Genomic DNA, 20,504 nt, shown 5'->3' with positions numbered 1-20,504 from the left:
AGGAATACACGTGAGTCTGTTCACTTGCCAGGCAAGTGTAATTCGTCACCTGTAGCCTGGCTCTCAGGAAACATGGAATGTTGAGGGATAGTTGGGGGATTGCAGAGGGCAATGGGAACATTGCCCTTCTGATGCCCCAAAGAATCAACAAAATTCTGAAGGGAAAGATACTGCTATGTAGTGAAGAAAATTTCCAAACCATTCCTCCTCTTAACCCCCAATTTCTTATAATTCCCTCCCCCTAGTTTTTATTTCCACAGAAGAAAAGTTTGCAATGCATTTTTGTAAGGGCATCTCTGAAGCTTTGGGTTTCAAAGAACCTTTCAAAGGACTGGAAATGTGAAGGCTAGCTGGAAGACATCTCTATGACGACCCTCCATTCCCATATTGCTTGGAGGGACACCCTACGGGTGAACTCATTATGAATAATTTCTGCAGAGAAGCCTGGAGTTACATTTCAGAATGATTGTTCCTGTAACACGACCAGGAACTCGGGCTGGCTGTACATTCGCAAGAAAGGACTAGGTGTTTTATTCTGTCAGTAGGCAGTAAATACCAGGGCCGTTTCCAGATGGCTTACCTGAAGCCGCTCCATGCTGCAATGTTGTGGATCGTGCCGGGAAAAAGCGAAATACCGTGTTTTCTTGCGCGAGTTTTGCGTGATGTCGTGCAAAACTCGTGTGAGAAAACGCGATATGTCGCGTTTTTCCCGGCACGATCCACAACATTGCGGCATGGAGCGGCTTCAGGTAAGCCATCTGGAAACGGCCCAGAATTATATCTGCAATCATGTTCATTTCCTAATAGGTTAATCATCCAGATGATGAGAAAGTTGTATAAATGACCAGATCTTGCATCATTTTTAATGGAATTCTATCCCCGCAGTTGCCTTCAACAACAACATTTGATTTATGTACTGCCCTTCAGGACAACTTAACACCCACTCAGAGCAGTTCACAAAGTGTGTTATTATTAGCCCCACAACAATCACCCTGTAAGGTGGGTGGGGCTGAGTGAGTTATAGCTGACTCAAGGTCACCCAGCTGGTTTCATGCAGAGGAGCAGGGAATCAAACCTGGCTCTCCAGATTAAAGTCCTGCCACTCTTAACCATTACACCAGACTGGCTGTCAGGTGACCTTACTGAGTATTTATATGTTCCTGTTTCCTTTGCTATCCCAAAAAAGGACACCACACAGAACTGAGTGTGGCCACAATTCCTTAAATCAATACAATCTCCCTTGCAACATTGCTAAAAAAGTGGGGGTTTCACACACACGACTTATTCCTGCTTTTCTTAGCCGTAGATCTGCTAGCATCGAAATCGCATAGAACACTGAGATTCCCCATGTCTTGCCACTCTCCACATTTTTCTTATAGATGTGCCTTTTTTAAAAAAAACCAGGACTTTTAGAAGGAGGATGCTGTTGTCCTTGGCAGCATCACAGCACCAACCCCCTAAGAGCATCACAATAAGCTAATTGCTCTCAGATCATCCCAGCACGCTGAACTGCGATGTGAGCGCTTCAGAAATGAACAGGAGGAGACTGGCGGGTGCGTCTAGGGGAGGAAGCATTTCAGCATTTATAGCAATTTTTCTGCTTACTCACTGGAAAATACGACTCATAGAAAGATCTTGTAAAGAACTATTTTCGTTTGGTCTAAAAAAACGGATGGTGGTAGAATCACAAAAAATCCTGAGATACGGATACTAAAATGCCACTACCCAAATCACTTACAGTGAAATCCTAAGCAGAGTTTATCCAGTCTAAGCCCATTGTGCCAGTTTTAAATTTAAATTGGGCCAGTCACTCAGTATTAGCCTAACCTACCTCTGAGGGTTGTTGTGAGGTTAAAACGGAGACAGAGAATGATAGCATAAGCCACTTTGGGTCTCCACTGGAGAGAAAAACAAGGTTTATACCTAAATAAATAAATAGTTATTGTAAGCTAGTTAACACCCAGGTTTTGATAGGACATTTAACACCTACAATTAAGTAAGAAACCACAGGAAAGAAAATGAAATCTTAAGGTCTATTGGAAGGGTAGGTGGGGTGCTAGATTAACCAGTATGAGGAGGGAATGACAGGCAAAGAATTTTATGGAATTAGAGAACTTCTTAGAGATGTTTCACAGAAAGGGAAACGGCAGAGTTGAGTGGTTTGTAGTAATCTAAGCGCACACTGTGCACAGCGTTATGCCAGAGCACAACAATAGTGCAGGGTGCTTCTGTGTACATGTATGACTTATTGTGAGGCTTCATGTGTGTGCCGTTGCCTAATAAAGGACTTGTAACCACCAGTGTTTGGGCTGCAGAAATGCTGTATATATGGATTATTGATCAACATATCCATTATCAGTAATGTTACATAGCACATTTTCAGTTGGGCAAGTGGACAGTCTTATATGGGTTCTTTGTTGATCTCTTGCTCTGAGTTTGGGTGTCGTTTGGCTCTCTTATTGTAAAAGTTTGCAGACCCCTGTTAGATTTAATGTTATAATTAGAGATGAGTGCGAACCGGGAAAAAACCAAACCATGTGGTTCGTGGTTCATCAAATTTCATGAACCACGTACCACAAACTTTCACGAACCTGCCCCTGGTTCGCGAACCAGTTCGTTTGGTTCGTGAAAACATCACATCCAGGTCAGAAAATCGTCACTTCTGGATCAGCGGAAGGTCACTTCCAGGTCAGCAGAAGGTCTGCAGGAAGTCAATCCCCTGTTGCCTAGGAAACTGATTGATTGGCACCAGGCTGTCTGCAGTGACAAACCAAAAAACAAACCAAATGAACCAGCCTAAAAGTTCGAGGCGGTTCATCAGAAATGGGATCTGACGAACTGTGGTTTGCGAACCACAAACTGGCCTGGTTCATGCTTAATTTTAGTTCATATTTCGGTTCATGCTCATCTCTAGTTATAATGTCCTGTCTTGGTTTCTTGCAGCATCTGGTTCTTAGGTTTCTGCTTCTGTTCGAGGTCCATTGTTGACCCTGGAGAGCCACTGCCAACTCAGAGTAGACCATGTTGGACTCAGACAAGGCAGCTTAAGAGGTCTGATAATCAGCAATCAATCTATCTCGTGATGTTCAGCTTTGCAGGCTTCAAAAAAAATTAAAAAGGTTAAATTAGCATTTCTTGGACATTTCTGGGTTGACAGTTTCCTCATTAGGCTAGGACTGGGCACCTATTTCTGGATCTTTGAAAAAGCTTTGTCTTTTTAACACCTCAAAGGTGGTATCAGCTTGGTGAGAAAAGCTATTTTGACTCTTCGGATTAGTTAGCTGGGGGGGGGATATAATATAAGCAGCATCAACGCACATCTCTCTTTTTTTTTGTACGAACTGGAACATCGTTTTGCCTGCAGGGGCTTGTTGATTCGAGATGTAGACATGCCACCGTGCGAAGGAGCTAGGGTGACACCTCCGCTATAAATAACAAATGGCCTGTTTGCATTGTTCAGCCCCCTTCCCATGCCAAGCTTATGCATCTCTAGGGATGCGTCTGAATTTCTCAGCCCTGTTGTTCCATCTCACCTCTCTCCATTCATTTTCACCTTCCCTTCGTGCTAATCAAATTCTCAGCCATCAAGAGCCAGCAAGGGGTGGAGATGCGAATGTCAGTCTAGTAGACCCAGGTTTGAATCTCCACTCTGCCATGGATGCAACCTTGCTCTCTTTTTCAGCCGAGCCTACTTCACAGGGTTGTTGTTGTGAGGCTAAAAGAGAATGAGGCTGATTGCGGTCACATCCTCATCCTCTCATTCAAAGCTGACATTTTAGGCTCCTTGTTGGGGAGAAAAGCAGTAAAGGAATGCCTCCGTTTGTGTGCCGTTTTTCTTGGACTGTGCTGTCATGAAATGTGTTAGCTTTTGCATTATTCTGGCTTAGATAGTTGCAGGTAGAAAAAGGATAATAGAAACAACCAAAATTGGGAACGGGAACACCTAGGCTTGCCAGCTGCTCTATTAAAGGGAGAGTATATTTTTCTTCAGGCCTATTGGCAACCCTTAGAAACAGAAGCAATGAAAACGGATAATAAAAATGTCATCCATAACATCAAAAAGATATAAATAGCATTAAATGTCACAACAGGAACAAAAAGGTTTGTTTGTTTGGCGTAGTGGTTAAGAGCGGAGAGCTGGGTTTGATTCCCCATTGTTCTGCTTGAGGCCAGCTGGGTGGCCTTGGGGCAGTCACAGCTCTCTCAGAGCTCTCTCAGCCCCACCCTCCTCACAGGGGGATTGTTGTGAGGATAATTATGACACACTCTGGGCGATTTCTGAAATCGCGCTAGAAAGACACTATACTTCCGGGTGTTTAGCGAACATTTAGCGCAATGCCGGGATGTGCCAAGGGCGTGTGGATTTGCCCTTTGTAAACCGCTCTGAGTGGGCATTAAATTATCCTGAAGAGTGGTATATAAGCACAAGGTTATTATTATTATTAAATCAGGAGTACAAGAAACAAAAAAGGATGAAACAAAGAGGCTCACAGTGACAACAGCTCCCAAAATAATCCGTAGAAGGTAATATTTGAATATCCCTGATGTGTAATGTAATAGGTACACTGGCTTGTTTAAAGGAAGAGGTATTCCCCCCCCCTTTTTTTCTCCTTCTGGTGCTCCTTTAAAAAGTGGATACAGGCGGAAATTCAAGAGTTGCTACTTTTCATGACATATAAATATGGCCAGGGCTTTTTTTCAGCTGGAACGCAGGGGAATGGAGTTCCGGAACCTCTTGAAAATGGTCACATGGCCGGTGGCCTTGCCCCCTGATCTCCAGACAGAGGGGAGTTTAGATTGTCCTCCATGGAGGGCAATCTAAACTCCCCTCTGTCTGGAGATCAGGGGGCGAGGCCACCAGCCATATGACCATTTTCTCCTAGGGCAACCCACTGAGTTCCACCACCTCTTTTCCCAGAAAAAAGCCCTGAATATGGCAATAGAAAAAGATGCTCTTTGAGTGAAGGAAAAGAAGCACATAAATGCCCTAAATGAACCAAGGCAATAGACACAACCTATCAGCTTTTTGTCTGTCAAGCAGTGGCAGGGTGGCCAAGGCAAGATTCGGGTCCAGTAGCATCTTAAAGACCCAGGGTATGAGCTTTCAAGAGTCAAAGCCCCTTCATCAGGTACATGGAGTGGGTGGCCAGTAGGTGGCCAGCGAGGCAGTACTGGGTAGTGGTTACATCCCTGTAAGCAGTCTAGATAAACTGAGCCACTAAAAGAATAAATGGTTGGCCCTCCCCCCCACTGGTATCCCAGCTCAATCCTTCCTAAATGAACCTCACCCCTAGCTGCACCCACCTGTCCCATATCAGGACCTTTTGCTATTGTCTTTGGAAGTTTGCCTTTTAAAAAAGTTTCTTGCTGAGCTAAGTCAACTCAGTGCTGGGATCAAACAGTACAATCATAAACAGAGTTACTTCAGTCTATGCCCATTGATTTCAGTGGGCGTAAACTGGAATAACTCTTTTTTTTAGGATTGAACTGAAAGGTAGCAAATATGGGGTTGAAAAAGAGCCCAGAAAAAAGAACATGCGAACTTTGATGTTCCTTCCAAATCTCTTTCCACAGTGCCCTCTTGTGGCAAGATAATGTAAGCCGCTAACATTACAGGTGTTGGGGAAAGGAAAGGGATGAATGGGCCATGGAGGGTTGGGTGAAGCTTCCATCCTGAGTCACCACCAGCTCCTACAGCATCAACATTTCTAAATTGCTACTTTTTGTAGAACTGCTCATTAAGGCTGAAATTCAGGGAGCAAAGGCACCGTGCCTTGTGCCTCTCTTTGCACGGGCATCGAGACGAACAGAAGCACAATGAAGTCTGGAAAAACAAGGTGTTCATGAGACCCGTGCTTTTTCCACTCCCTCTCAAACCTTACTTATCAGGAGCTGGAGTTGCCAACCTTCAGGTGGTATTATTCACAGTACAAAGTGCAAAAGTGCTATAAATACATACATGAATTATAAGCCAATTTATACAAAAGCAATCACAAGTGCATAGATGCAGGTAAGTAGCAAGTATATAATTGTGCAAAATGTCACTGTCCGGAACAAATCTTATCAATTAAAGTGCAAATGCCAAAAAAGTCAAAGGAAGAATCGGTAGGTGGGAGCTTGTGCCAAAGGAATATTAGCAGTCCATAGAATCAAAGTATATATAGAAGAAAACGCCGACGGGGACTTGCAGGCAAATAACATTAACCCGTTTCGTGAGGATCACCCCTCACTTCCTCCTGGGCGTGTAGCAATTCGGACTGTACACAAGTATGAAAATAGCACCACAGATTCTCCCACCGTTCCTCCGACACACAATTCACGGAGTGTGTGTCGGAGGAACGGTGGGAGAATCTGTGGTGCTATTTTCATACTTGTGTACAGTCCGAATTGCTACACGCCCAGGAGGAAGTGAGGGGTGATCCTCACGAAACGGGTTAATGTTATTTGCCTGCAAGTCCCCGTCGGCGTTTTCTTCTATATATACTTTGATTCTATGGACTGCTAATATTCCTTTGGCACAAGCTCCCACCTACCGATTCTTCCTTTGACTTTTTTGGCATTTGCACTTTAATTGATAAGATTTGTTCCGGACAGTGACATTTTGCACAATTATATACTTGCTACTTACCTGCATCTATGCACTTGTGATTGCTTTTGTATAAATTGGCTTATAATTCATGTATGTATTTATAGCACTTTTGCACTTTGTACTGTGAATAATAGATTATACTCCAATTATTGACTATACCGTAGCCCTGGCTTGTTGTCTTTGCTAATTTGTACTAGGGTTGCCCTTGTTAGTTTTGAACCTTCAGGTGGTAGCTGGTGATCTCCTGGAATGACAACTGATCTGACAAAGGGAGCTTTGACTCTCGAAAGCTCATACCCTGGAAATCTAGGTGATCTTTAAGGTGCTACTGGACCCAAATCTTGCTCTTCTACTATGGCTGCCCACCTGGAACTGATCTCCAGGCCAAAGAAATCAGTTCCCCAGGAGAAAATGGCTGCTTTGGAGGGGGGAATATAAGGCATTATACCCTGTTGAAGTCCCACCCCTTCCCAAACTCCATCCTCTCCAGGGTCCATGCCCAAATCTCCAGGAATTTCTCAACCTGGAGCTGGCAACTGTATCAGTTGCCTCTGTTGTCCAGAGCCATGGCCAGCAGGTGGCGCTGCTACACTATTAATGGCAGGTGAAGTCAAGGCTTTGTCAGAAAACATGAGTCTATGGGGTTTTAAAAAGTATTTATGCATTTTAAGACCAGTATGCACTGTAATTCCCTATTATAATCCTTCCTTAAATAAATTGTGAGATTAACCCTGTCCCCTCATAAGATATTAAAAGGTGATTCCCCCCATCACTTAAACTTTGTAAAGGTGATAATGGAAACTCCACCCGTACGTGGGGTTGCCAATTCCAGGTTGGAAATTCCAGGAGATTTGGGAATGGGCCCCGAGGAGGGCATGTACCTCAGTGGGGTATAAGGCCGTAAAGCTCACCCTCCCAAGCAGCCATTTTTTCCAGGGAGACAGATCTTTGTTGTCTGGAGGCAGGATTGCCAACTTCTCTTTGGGAAATACCTGGAGATTTGGGGGTGGAGTCTTGGGAGAGGGTTGGAAGGGTAGGGATTTCAGCAGGGTATAATGCCATGGAGCCCACCCTCCAAAGCAGCCATTTTCTCCAGAGGAATTGATCTCTGTCACCTGGAGATCAGTAGTAATTCCGGGAGATCTCCAGCCTCCTCTTGGAGGTTGCCAACCCAATCTGGAGGTCAGTGTAATTCTGGGAGATTTTCTGTTCCCACTTGGAGGCTGGCGAAGCTAGATGGTGTTTAAAGCACTGGAGGGTGCAATAGCTGCCTTTTTAAAAATTGCAGCAATTGCAGCATTATGATCGTTAACAACAACAACAACAACAACAACAACAACAACAACAACAACAACAACAACAACAACAACAACAACAACAACAACAACAACAACGTTCGATTTATATACCGCCCTTCGGGACAACTTAATGCCCACTCAGAGCAGTTTACAAAGTATGTTACTATTATTCCCACAACAAAGCACCCTGTGAGGTGGGTGGGGCTGAGAGAGCTCCAGAGAACTGTGACTTGCCCAAGGTCACCCAGCTGGCTTCAAGTGGAGGAGTGGGGAATCAAACCCGGCTCTTCAAATTAGAGTCCCGTGCTCTTAACTACTACACCAAACTGTTGTAGATAATGTGCACTGAAAATCAAACTTGCTTTGCTTGCGATGCCTGTTTCTTCTTGAACTGAGTCATCCCATCTACTCAGCTTGGCCATTTGTACACAATGAAAGCAAGTGGTATTTCAAGTGTGCTTTTGAGTCTGCGCAGGGGGTGGCATTTAACGTAGCAGTTTGGCTAGGTACTTGCACGGACGAATGAAGCTGCCATTGGTCCATCAAGGTCACTCTGGTCTACTCTCCAAAGCTCTCCAAGGTCTCAGGCAGAGGTCTTTCATATCACCTATCACTGGAGATGCCGGGGATTGAACATGGGACTTCCTGCGTGCCAAGCAGATGCTCTTCCACTGAGCCACAGCCAGTATTCCAATTGCGGGTAGCCATATTGCCTATCCACAGTGAACCAGATTAGTGGCCTTTTGTGTGCCTCGTGGTCATTGTGGGTAGGTGACTCGTCATTTCAATCCCCCACATCTTGAACGCATGTGCTTCATTTGCTCTTGCATTATGGAGCTCTGGCAGCATCCATCACGTTGCTTCATGCCCAGAACTTACTGCAGTTCTCATTCTCAAGCAATGGCGTGCAAGTATTTGCAAACTTGCTGAGAACACTCGGCGAATGTGCTCAGCGTTGCATGCCGAGCGAGCAAAATGAGCACAGGTTAAAATGTTGGAGAGGCAAGCCACCCAGCTTCTTGCCACCTTCTCCCCAGCACATCTGGGGCAACCAAATAAGGTCATGGTTTGGATCTAACCTTAGGCTGGAGGAACTTCCTTCAGTCTAGAAGCCTTCCTCTAACTTGTGGCTCTTCTTTTGGATGAAGGCTCCTTCAGTTGGAGAAGGACTTCAAACTTCATTCAAGATTGGATGAGCGACAACTTTGGAAAAGCCGTGCATGAAACTAGAGAAGGAACACTGGCTTGTTCTTAGTTGAATGCCATCAAGAGAATTCATGTTAGGCTATACAAGTGAATAAAGTGCAAAGTTCTTAAAGCCAGTGGAAATATCTCACATGTACACAGTACATTCAAAAGTCAATTCATTCCATAAATACTACTCCAACTCCTCAGATAATCAATGTCAAAAAGTCTGTATCAAAACTCTTGGCTGTCTATAAATAGATGAAAGTTCACTTAAGCGCTAAGAGTTCTCTCCTTGTATTGTCAAAGGCTTTCACGGCCGGAGAATGATGGTTGTTGTGGGTTTTCCGGGCTGTATTGCCGTGGTCTTGGCATTGTAGTTCCTGACGTTTCGCCAGCAGCTGTGGCTGGCATCTTCAGAGGTGTAGCACCAAAAGACACTGTGACACTGAGAGATCTCTGTCTTTTGGTGCTACACCTCTGAAGATGCCAGCCACAGCTGCTGGAGAAACGTCAGGAACTACAATGCCAAGACCACGGCAATACAGCCCGGAAAACCCACAACAACCATAGTTCTCTCCTTTTTCTCTTGTCTTTTCAGCACATTGTGGAGGACCCCAAAGGTATCCATCCTGCAGGTCCACTTAGTTCCAACAAGTAAACCTATATTAACTGCTGTTTCCCTTCTCTTTGCAGGTAGGACCCCAGCTCTGGAGGACACATTTATGGACAACCAAGAGTTTTGATATAGACTTTTTGACCTTGAATATGAGAGGAGTTGTAGTAGTATTTATGGAATTTATGGAATGAACTGACTTTTGAATGTACTGTGTATATGTGAAATATTTATACTGGCATTAAGCACTTTGCACTTTATTCATTGGTAATAGGTACACTAGAAAAAAAGTGGTGTGTGTGTATATATATATATATATATATATATATATATATATAGCTAGCTTTGGATACTTTTTCTTCCGAGTCTCCGGTGTGGCTTTTCATTCTTTGGCTTGTGTTCCCTGTACTGGAACAGCCTTTTTTTTTTTTGCTGTTATCAAGTAAATTCACAGCAGGTTTGAGATTCTGAGGATGGACTTGCTGCCATTTATAACTCACTCTCAACACTACCCAAGCTCAAGGTAAGACTGCCAACTTTTAAAACAGCTGCCCTGCTTCATATGCCTTTTAACAGCCACTGGCTCCACCAATGTAAGCTGGTCCTAATGCCGCGATTCATGCTATGGAAAGCTCCCACCAGTCTAGTTAGCGACCCCAATTCAAAGGTCATATCCTCATTTGTTTTTTAGTTATGTAAAAGTAAGGACCTTGGTGCCAGATTTCTTACTGTTTGGTATCTCACTCGCTTCTCCAAGCTCCGTGCCATGTAGACAATGCAGAATCCAAGGGCAGATAAAGGTCTATTGAAGCTGACTATGTATAAAGGTCTATTTGCCTACTGCATTGAAAGAGAGGTCATAATCTTGGTTTCCTGTGCCCCAATACCCTTCACAACCTCCTGGGTTAGGAGGAGAAAATTAGTTAATCAGTTAAAGCAGCCTGAGTATTATGGAGACGTGATGTAGTTCTTTCTTGGATATATGATTTGTAGTTGAATGTCATTGTTCTTGACTTTAGGCGATTTTTCTGATGTGGAGTTTACCATTGAATTAAATATAATTGCCCATGTACACCAAGGATTTCATATCCTAGCAGATATCTCAAATAACAATTAGTTATGGTTGATTATATAAAAATCTACTATAGATTCATTAGACCTTTAATCTGTATATGGTGATCTTTTGTATATGTTTCAATTTACACCGTGGTCTCTTGTGTTCTGTAGAATCTTCTTTGGAGAGGCATTTCTCTCATATACAGCAGGTAATTTTGGAAGAAGCATTTATTTTTGTTGGAAAAGGATTTCCCCTTTCTCACACGCATTGGAGGGAGTCTCAGGGCCAAGCTACACATGACGAATGACACTTGAACAGCAAGTGTATTTCTCCCTGTTCACTTGCCCTCCACTCAATCCACTTGCCATTCAAGTGTCATTCGTCATGTGTAGCTTGGCCCTTAGTAGTAGTTTTGCTGCGTGTAAGAGATATTCTTCCTTCTTACACGAGGCCATTCATACGCAGGAGGGAATTTTAGAAGAGGCATTCTTCCATCATAGAAGAGGCAATCCTCTTTCTCTTTGGCACAGGAAAGAATACTAGAAAAGGCATCCCTCCCTCTTTGAAAGACATTGTCCCCTGGTTTTCCAGACAGGAGATCTTAGCACCCCCCTTTCCCTTATTCTAATATCATTCTTGCAACCTATACTTTCCCCAAAGAAGTTTGATTTAAAATAATGCTTAAAAAAATCAAAATCCTTCTGACCCATAACTGGGACATCCGTTTAGTCAATTTTTTGAATCATAGAGTTGGAAGGGGCCTTACAGACCATCAAGTCCAACCCCCTGCCCAATGCAGGAACAGCCTAAAGCATCCCTGACAAGTATTCGTCCAGCCGCTCCTTGAAAGCTGCCAACGAGGGGGAATTCATCACACCCCTAATTGGCTAAATGTTACAGTCCTGGGTTGAAGCAGCCATTCAAGTTGGTGTAGCAAAGCAATTAAGGGAATGAGCCATTATATGAATAGTCCCTTGTTTAGATGTTGGTAGGTGACCCCTGACCTATAATATGGGGATTATATAACACTAGCCTGATTGACAAGCATTGAATCTAGAGGCAGTTGTACATGAAGGATTCTGAACACAGTAAACACCCAATAGATGCTGAATGATTATAAATATGTGATGAATCAAATAGGGCCCTAGCGAAAGAGAAGCTTTTCCCCACCCCCACCCCCACCCCCTCTGTTGCATGATACGGAGTGTGCAATGCACGTCTTGGGGAGTGTGCAATGCACGTCTTTAGGAAGAAGTTCCAGTGGAAAACTGGTTTTCTGCAGGGGGCAGTGTGCATAGGAGAATCAGGGAGCTTTGCAGCGCATAGAAACTTTTGCACAACAACCTGTTTACCATCATGTTCGACACAAGAAAGGATGTTGAACTTGAACCTACAGGAGTCTGAACATTTCCATAGTCCTACAGACAAGGTTAGCAAAGTCCTGTGGCCAAACAGGCTCTGCCTGCATTTTCAGCAGCAGAAACAGCTGTGATGGGGAATTTGCAAGCCTTCAGTTCATCCTGGATTTGAGCCCGTTATTACTCCCGTTCACCAATATACTTCAGGTTTCCCTTCATAGAAGTCATATAATAATATATATATATATCTTGTTATTCCCTACTTGGGATTGTGCTATTGGATCTTAGATTCAGTCTGATGCACTTGTGCAACAACCTCTTTTATGTGAACAATTCCGTCTAATTCTTATTCCTCCCAGGAACAGAATGGAAATCAGGGAGAGAACGTTCCAAAATCCCCATCTGAATTTCTCCATGGTTGATTACTACAGTCCATTTTGCATGAGGCTGCCCCATGTTCAGAAACAACTGCAGCTAGGGTGCAATATTTTCACCTCGAGGAGCAGTTCCTTCCATTCATTTTTGTGTTTTACCCTCTGGCATTACTGATCTGTATGTGTGCCTGGATAAAACACTGCAAAAAAGCAATCTCAATATGACTGTATGGGTTATTATTACTTATTCTTCTTAGAATAAAGACGACTAAGGGGGTGGAGAGAATCATGCACAGGGTGGCGAAAGTGGATAGGGAGAACTTTCTCTCCCATTAAACTGGAATTTGAGGGCATCCAATGAATTTGATAGACAATAGATTCAGAATGAAGAAAAAGAAGCACTTCTTTACTCAACGAACAGTTACATTGTGGAATTCACTGCCAGAGGATGGGGTGATGGCCAGAGGCATGGAGGGCTTCGAAAGGGGATTAGACATTTCATGGAGGAGTGATCCATCAGTGGCTACTAGCCGTGGCAACTAAAGAGAACCTTCATATTCAGAGGCAGCATTGCACCAACGTGCACGTGCAGTATTCGACAAGGGCCAGATTTTATTTTGTAAAAAAACTGAGATTCCCCAGGCATCGTTTTTACATCAGAAACAAGACTGGATAATTTGGAACCCCCAAATCCGTAGAGAAACTTGGATGAGGAACAGTTTTCAAAGGAGCTGATTTTCTCAGTTCATTTCAGGGGGCTGGTTAATTTTTTCAAACCCGTTGTGTGGCCTGGGCCCAGCATCCCTGAAAGAGCACTGTGCCCCACACAGCATAAAATAACTCAGCAAGCCCCTGGTCTGCCAGATTGTTACTGGGAAGTCCGCAAGGGGACTTCAAGGGGCTTAGACTGGAATAACTCTGCATGGGATTGCATGGTAAGCATTTTCTATGCAACCATTAGAGCTAGAAATGAGAAGACTTAGCACCACTATTTTGGCTAACCAGTTACTTTGGCTTGTCTGTCTGTCTGTCCGTCTGTCCGTCCATTTATCAACTTTTAGGATACTTTCCAACCAAAAGAGGTGTACACAAAAGGAAGGAAATTCCAAGTGGCAAACATGGCATGCACACACCAAAACCCAAACCAATCCTGACAGGCTGCCCCAGTGACATTCCCAAGTTATGAGATATGGGATGTTTCACACATGGACTCATGAAACTGGGATTTTCTGCATGCCAAACGGATACTCTACCACTGAGCCTAAGAGCCAAAGGCCAAGAGCCCTCTTGCTCCTTGGTTCACCCAAGGGATCTTGCCTCTGTCTCCACCCAGATTAAATACTTGCAGAAAAAATCAGCCTTGATGGACCTCAAATGCTATCTTGCTGCTGGCAAATGGCCTGCCCCCACTTTCTTACAGGAGGACACGCAACACTACTTTTTTATTAGTTAAGTCAAAGTGCTTTATCTAATCCACTGTTGTGCATCAACACAGATTTCCTGTGCCCTTTCACAGATAACCATCCATAGTTCTTGGACGCAAATGCTCATGGGAGGAATTATGGAGGCGAGTGGTGAAGGGGTGAGAGTGGACAGCGTAAGCAGAAACGGGAGGCTTCATGTAGGAAATAGTGTAGATGCTGTTCATCCCTGGCGGATCTTTGTTGCTCCATTTCCTCATAAGATGTTCAAGAAGGCCATAGTTTGTTGGAGGCTCTGAAACAGGAAATCGTGTGATACAAAATGGGTAAGATGGTAACTCTCTTGGTGATTCATGGAGGACAGGCCTGTTGATGAATTTTATCTTGATAGCTGAAGCGAAACCTTCTATGCATGATAGATCCAGAGGAGTTAGCTGTGTTAGTCTGTAGTTGCAAAATAGTAAAGAGTTCGGTAGCACCTTTCAGACTAACCAACTTTATCGTAGCATAAGCTTTTGAGAACCACAGCTCTCTTTGTCACATGCATATGCAGTTCTCAAAAACTTATGCTACGATAAAGTTGGTTGGTCTTAAAGGTGCTGCTGGACTCTTTACTTCGATGCATGGAGGCAGCTTAGCATTGGGTGATGGGAAGAAGAACGAGCAAGGATGCTCATCACTTGATATTCAAGAACAGAATAGTTGCTTCTAAAATAGTCTTTAATTTCTCCTAGATTTTGCAAGATTTGGGGCCAGTAGCACTGTAAAGACCAACTAGATTTCCCTTGAAGCTCTGACTTTTGAAAACTCGTACCGTGGAAATCTAGTTGATCTTTAAGTTGTTACTGGATCCAAGTTTTGCTCTTCTACTAGAGACCAACATGGCTACCCACCTGAAATTCCTAGATTTTGGAATTCTGAATGACTTGGTGTTGTTTTTTTAAAAGTGGAACCAGTGTGATGGCATCCACTGAGACCTTTCCTGGCACCCCTCAAGTGTTTTTAGAAAGTGGGTCAGGTGAGGCTTCTGATTGACCACTGGAGATTTGATTGGCTGTGTGGATTTTTAAAAACATTGCTTCAGCACAGGGACCTTCACTGTGTGATGAAAGTAAGTTGTGGCAGCCATTTTGTGGCTGGTTCCACCAACTGTGGCAGCCATTTTGTGGCTGGCTCGACCATCTGCAGCAGCCATTTTGTGGCAACCATATTTTAATTGTGCCAATCACACTGTGTCAGAATTCCAAAAGTGTGGTCAGCTTCGGAAAGGTTGTGGACCCCTTATCTTGAGAGACAGCACGCCATAGTGCTTAGAGAGTTGAACTATGATCTAGGAGACCCAGACTCAAACCCCTACTCTGCCACAGATCTTGCTGGGTGATCTTTGGCCAGTCATACAGTCTCAGCCTAACCTCCCTGACAGGGCTGTTGTGAGAATAAAATGAAGAATCACTTTGGGTCCTCTCCTCACTGGGGAGCAAAATGGGGTATGAATGAAGTAATTAAATATAGTTTGCTTTTCAATAGCAAATTAGGATCAAAACAAATAGAGAATCAAAACGATGATCAAGATGGTGATCAAAATAAATAGAGGCAACACAATATAATCAATCTAAGCACAAAAGATGAAAGAGTCTACAGCTACCAGAACAAGAAAAAGTATTAGTTTACAAAGAAGACTGTCAGAATAAATTGGCCTCATTTAGTTGTCATTGAATATATTTGTTTTGTACCTTTCTTCTGTGGAACTCAAGATGGTGTACATAAGATTCGGGGGATGGGAGAGGTCCTTCCCAGGCTCTGACCAGACCCTGATCTTCTAAGCATCATCAATTTGACTCCATCAGATCACCACTAGGGCCAAGGGACCAAACTGATGAAATTATCAGGAGAATCGCTCCTTTCTCAAGAAAGTCATAAGTATGACTTCTGACTCCTTTCCAAAGAATTGTGCTTGCAATGCAAAGGTTGTGGCAGTTCACAAAATGGACATGCTGTGAAGCCAACAGATTTAAAGCCCAAGGGTTGGATCTAGAGATGGGCATGAACAGCAATACACACACACACAAAAGCCACAAACAGCTCAATCTGCTGTTCGCGAACAAACTGTTCATGAGGCCCCATTCTAAATGAACAGGTGGTCGTTGTAAGCCTCGTTCATTGCGTTCGTCAGCCGTTCGTCAAGCCAGACAGTCTGGCACCTGCAATCAACTTAGGCAGGGATTGTATGAACTCTGTCTGAACTCTGTCTGTTGCCCTGGAAACCCCAATCTAAGCCCAATTTAGCTTGATAGGCAGGTCTTCCTTTCAAGTGTGGAGCTCCAAATTTGTTACAACAAGGGAGCAAAGAGCGGGGAGGGGGGGGGCTCCCAGCTCTGGCTTTCTTTGCAGACAGTGGAGAGGGAGAGACAGCTGCTGTTGGCATTTTGATAGAGAGACAGGGAGAGTGCATTGGAGCTTGAATTTTCTTTGTGTGTGGTGGGATAGGGATCTACCCCTTCAAGTTCCAGGGCTGCTGCCAGGCTCTGGGCCAAGCTATTATTTATTATTGGTACCTTTCCTGCTGCCTGCTCAGGTAAGGTTTCTGGGAGTGTTGTGGTAGGGATCTACCCCTTCAGGTTCCAGGGCTGCTTCCAGGCTCTGGGCCAAGCTATTATTTATCATTGGTACCTTTCCTGCTGCCTGATCAGGTCAGGTTTCTGGGAGTGATGCGGTAGGGATCTTGACCAAACTTGGATGATGGCTGGAGGAGAGCCTGCTGGCCCCAATGAGCATCCAACCACGAACATGTTCGTGAACAGGGTCATGTTCGTGGTTGTTCATGAGTCCCTGTTTGTGGATGGCAACGAACAACGAACATCATGTCTGGGTTTTTTTTCTGTTCGTGCTCATCTCTAGTTGGATCTTACTATGTTTTCTTCAGGTGGAACAGGCAGCCCCTTTGACCATGCAGAAAGGGTAGGTTGGGAATGAAGGGACAAGAGGCATGTGACACTGGGGATGTAAGCAGGAAGGGGACTGGGAAAGACTGAGCAGAAAAGTTGGTCAGATGCAACCTCAAGGCACCTGTCAGGAGTGGAGATGGTAATCCAAAATGGCACCCATGGTCAAGTCAACCGTTTCTAGCCTCTCATGCAAGAATATCACTCTGATGTTTCTTCAGGTACATACCAGCAAGCGGGAAATCTGTTTTCTCAGGTGTCCATGCCATTTTGTGTCTGTTCCATTTGCGAAGTGGAGGTAGCAAAGGGTTATAGCCCTGCCGACTGAAATGATCGTCGTATTGCGTGACTAAATGTCGGTGGTGGGGCTCATTGTGATGAGTCAATAGAACGTGCTTTGGCAGCCCCTAAAAGGGAATGAGCTGGCATTTATTTGTATTTTTTTTAAAGTTTTACTTTTGATGCATTTGTTAATTAAGCAGTCATTTTGCTGTAACCTGCCCCCCCCGAACATACGTAAGAATGTCCAGGTGACAGTTGGCTGGGCATGTCATAGGGCCAAGCTACAAGTGACGAATGACACTTGAACGGCAAGTGGATTGAGTAGAAAGCAAGTGGAAGGCAAGTGAACAGGGAGAAATACACTTGCCGTTCAAGTGTCCTTCGTCACTTGTAGTTTGGCCCATAGAAAGACCTTTATTCATTCTTCATTTCTTTCTGTGGAAGAAAAGTCTTAGGAATCTTAGAAGGAGTGAGAAACCAGGTGAGGACTACTGTATAACCTTCCGTTTGACTTTCCCCTTACTTACGTCCAGTTTCTTCTTATTTTTCCGTATCACGGTTCGGTCTGGTATCTCGGGGGGGAAGCGAACATAATCTCTTCCATAGATACTCTTGCAGGTTTTCTCAGGATGTTGTATAAACTATGAGAATTCAAACAAACTGTTTTGATTTCCATTTTTCCATTTCAACACACATACTGTTATGCTGCAAAACCAGTTTGGCGTAGCGGTTCAGAGCGGCATGATTCTAATCTAGAGAACTGGATTTGATTTCCTACTCCTTCGCTTGAAGCCAGCTGGGTGACCTTGGGTCAGTCACAGCTCTCTCACAGCTCTCTCAGCCCCAGCCCCACCGCACAGGGTGATTGTCATGAGCAGGGCTTTTTTTCTGGGAAAAGAGATGGTGGAACTCAGTGGGGTGCCAGCACAGGGGGCAATTCCTGGCAGGAGGTAGTGCCCCTGGCACCACATGTGCATGCACAAAGTGTGCACACGTTCCTGGGACCATGCAATGATGTTACTTTGGGGGGGGGTTAAAGTTTAAATCATCCTCAGCGAAAATGGTCACTTGGCTGGTGGCCCCGCCCATTATCTCCAGACAGAGAGTTTAGATCGCCCTCTGATCTAAACTCCTGGAGATCAGGGGGTGGGGCCACCAGCCATGTGACCATTTTCAAGCGGTGCTGGAACTCCGTTCCACCGCGTTCCTGCTGAAAAAAAGCCCTGGCCATGAGGATAATAATAACACACTTTGTAAACAGCTCTGAGTGTGGCATTGTCCCAAAGGGTGGTATATAAATCAAATGTGGTTGTTGTTGTTATTGTTATTATTATTGTTTTCCATCCCGATCGGGTGACATTTTCAAGGGTTCTACCGTCACAATATTTCTGGGAATTTTGAAGCTGTGGAGAAAAACGTTGTCCCCTCCACCTTTTTAAAAAATGCTAGACATTTTGGAGAAAAAATGAAATGTATACAATATTAACTTTCTTATCAGATCAATTTTACAATTGTATCTATACTCTCCATTTCCTCCAAGGAGCTCCACAGGTTTCCCCCTACCTGTTTGATTTAATTTGAGATGCAAAGGAAGAAGAGAGGAACAATAGAGTTTCTGGTGATTCCTAGAACTACCCTACATTGCTTCCGGGTTTTACCCAGAAGTGATATCATGGGGAAGCTGATGTCACTCATTCCCCCATTTCTCTGCCCACCAACCCTTCCATCAGTTGCCTGATTCAGCCTGGCAACCCCAAGGAAGCAGCAGTGGAAACAGGAAGTGGGAGACAGGTGACAGCAGCAGGTAGGTGGGTGCTGCTGAGAAAGAGGATTAAATGGGGGGCAATAAGGGGATGGGATTTCCTCTCCCTTGCAAGTCCTAACACTTCTCAGTTTACAATTCTTAGAAAGAATTCTAAAGGAGTAAAACAACAGTCATTCATCATTCTGAAAAAAGATATTTCATAAGAGAGGGGTTTTTTGGCCTCTTCCACACATTTTCCAGTTTGTCTCACAATTATCTTTAATTCCACCCTTCACCCCAGTGGTTGTGGGGAGGTCAAGGGAGATGGCTCTATACCAGTTGCCAACCTCCAGGTGGGGGCTGAAGTTCTCCTGAAATCACAATTTGTTTTATTTATTTTTATTTATTTTATCGTATTTATATTCCACCCTCCCCGCAAGCAGGCTCAGGGTGGATAACAACATTAAAACATTTAAAACATTTCATTAAACATTAAACATAAAACATTAAAAACATTGTGTAAAGATATTAAAAATAGCAGCACTCTTTTCTTGGTGGCTGCAATATCATTGATTACAGAAAGTGCAACAGTGCAATTGAACATGGCAGCAACTTCAGAACAGTGGTGGGCAGCTCTCATAGGGAGGGGAGTAGATGTTATATCTTCCAGCCAGTGGAGGTCCAGCCTCAGCCATGAATTTATTCCATAAATTTATGGAATACAGAGATCATTGCCCTTGAAGAAAATCGCTGCTTTGGAGGGTGGACTCTATGGTATTATACCCACTCTATGACATTATACCCATTATTCTTCCTCTCCACCTCTCCTTCCCAAACCCTGATCTCCCCAGGTCTGCCTCCCCAGCAAATCTTGAGAAATTTCCCAACTCAGAGCTGACAACCCTATCTTTACTCCACTCACATTTTGCTCTTACAATAAGCCAACCCCTCTCTTTCTCTACAATTGGTACAGATCTGTGTTTAAACAACCTGATCCGTCTTGGTGGCACCTAATTTAAGCCATTGGTGACAATGCGCTTCCAAAATTGTGTGTTGTTTTCCCTAGAAGTTACCGGCTCGGGCATTTTGTCTTACATTTCTCCCCACCATACCTTTCTTCTTTCTTCCTGCCAGTTGCCAATGAGCACCTTAGTAGAGTATTTTGGTTCTACCCTCCAGCTGGGAAGGTACCATTCCTGCGCACCTCTGTATGCTGTAATCATAGCTCTCTTTCACATGTTTTGTCCAAGAGAAAGTGGTAAGTCTCCTAAATGTCCATCTCTGTAAGTGCAGAGCAGGCCATTTAGCCTAGGAAGAGCCCTGGTCTCAGGTTCTCCGCTGTTGACCATCTCCAAGGTAACCCTCTAGGCAACGAATGACTCTACCCCTGTGAAATAAAGGCTATTATTCCATTGAAGCTGTGGCATGGAAACCGGATAAGGAGATGCTTACTGCTGTCTTTTTGGAAGATACGTTTTCATAAAGGTGGCTTTGTTTTAATTGAATACGAGTCCAGGGCTTCTGGCTATGAAAATCATATGTGTGTGTGTTTGGGGGTGAATTTGGAAAGGGAAAGAAGCTCTGTATACATAATATATATGTGTGTATAGCTGTGTGTGTGGATGAGTATGCTGGCAC

The 20,504-nt window shown here is 44.0% G+C and overlaps 1 protein-coding gene across 2 annotated transcripts; it reads right to left on the bottom strand.

Annotated features, from left to right (window-relative positions):
• Positions 1-13,088: 13,088 nt before the first annotated feature.
• Positions 13,089-20,189, bottom strand: CFAP107 (cilia and flagella associated protein 107). 2 transcript variants are annotated; one of them, XM_055001758.1, is made up of 4 exons: positions 19,979-20,189; positions 17,650-17,763; positions 17,070-17,247; positions 13,089-14,193 (listed from the first exon to the last, which is right to left on the bottom strand). In XM_055001758.1, exons 1-4 carry the CDS (start codon positions 20,087-20,089, stop codon positions 13,988-13,990), a joined length of 609 nt encoding a protein of 202 aa, XP_054857733.1. In that variant the 5' UTR covers positions 20,090-20,189; the 3' UTR covers positions 13,089-13,987. The 2 variants fall into 2 exon arrangements, with proteins under 2 accessions (XP_054857733.1, XP_054857734.1); XM_055001759.1 differs by having other exon boundaries at positions 19,962-20,050.
• Between the last annotated feature and the right edge of the window lie 315 nt (positions 20,190-20,504).

Source organism: Eublepharis macularius, chromosome 17, assembly GCF_028583425.1.
Source record: "Eublepharis macularius isolate TG4126 chromosome 17, MPM_Emac_v1.0, whole genome shotgun sequence".
Lineage (NCBI taxonomy): Eukaryota > Metazoa > Chordata > Lepidosauria > Squamata > Eublepharidae > Eublepharis > Eublepharis macularius.
This window is presented reverse-complemented; position numbering and strand designations above follow the sequence as displayed.

Bases quoted from the DNA above. Each gene is read 5' to 3' on its own strand.
- CFAP107 (XM_055001758.1), bottom strand. From the start codon at position 20,089: ATGATTACAGCATACAGAGGTGCGCAGGAATGGTACCTTCCCAGCTGG. The intron at 17,764-19,978 runs GTATGGTGGGGA...GAATTCTCATAG, and splicing joins GGCAGGAAGAAAGAAGAAAG to TTTATACAACATCCTGAGAA. The intron at 14,194-17,069 runs GTATGTACCTGA...TTCCTGTTTCAG, and splicing joins AACAGATTTCCCGCTTGCTG to AGCCTCCAACAAACTATGGC.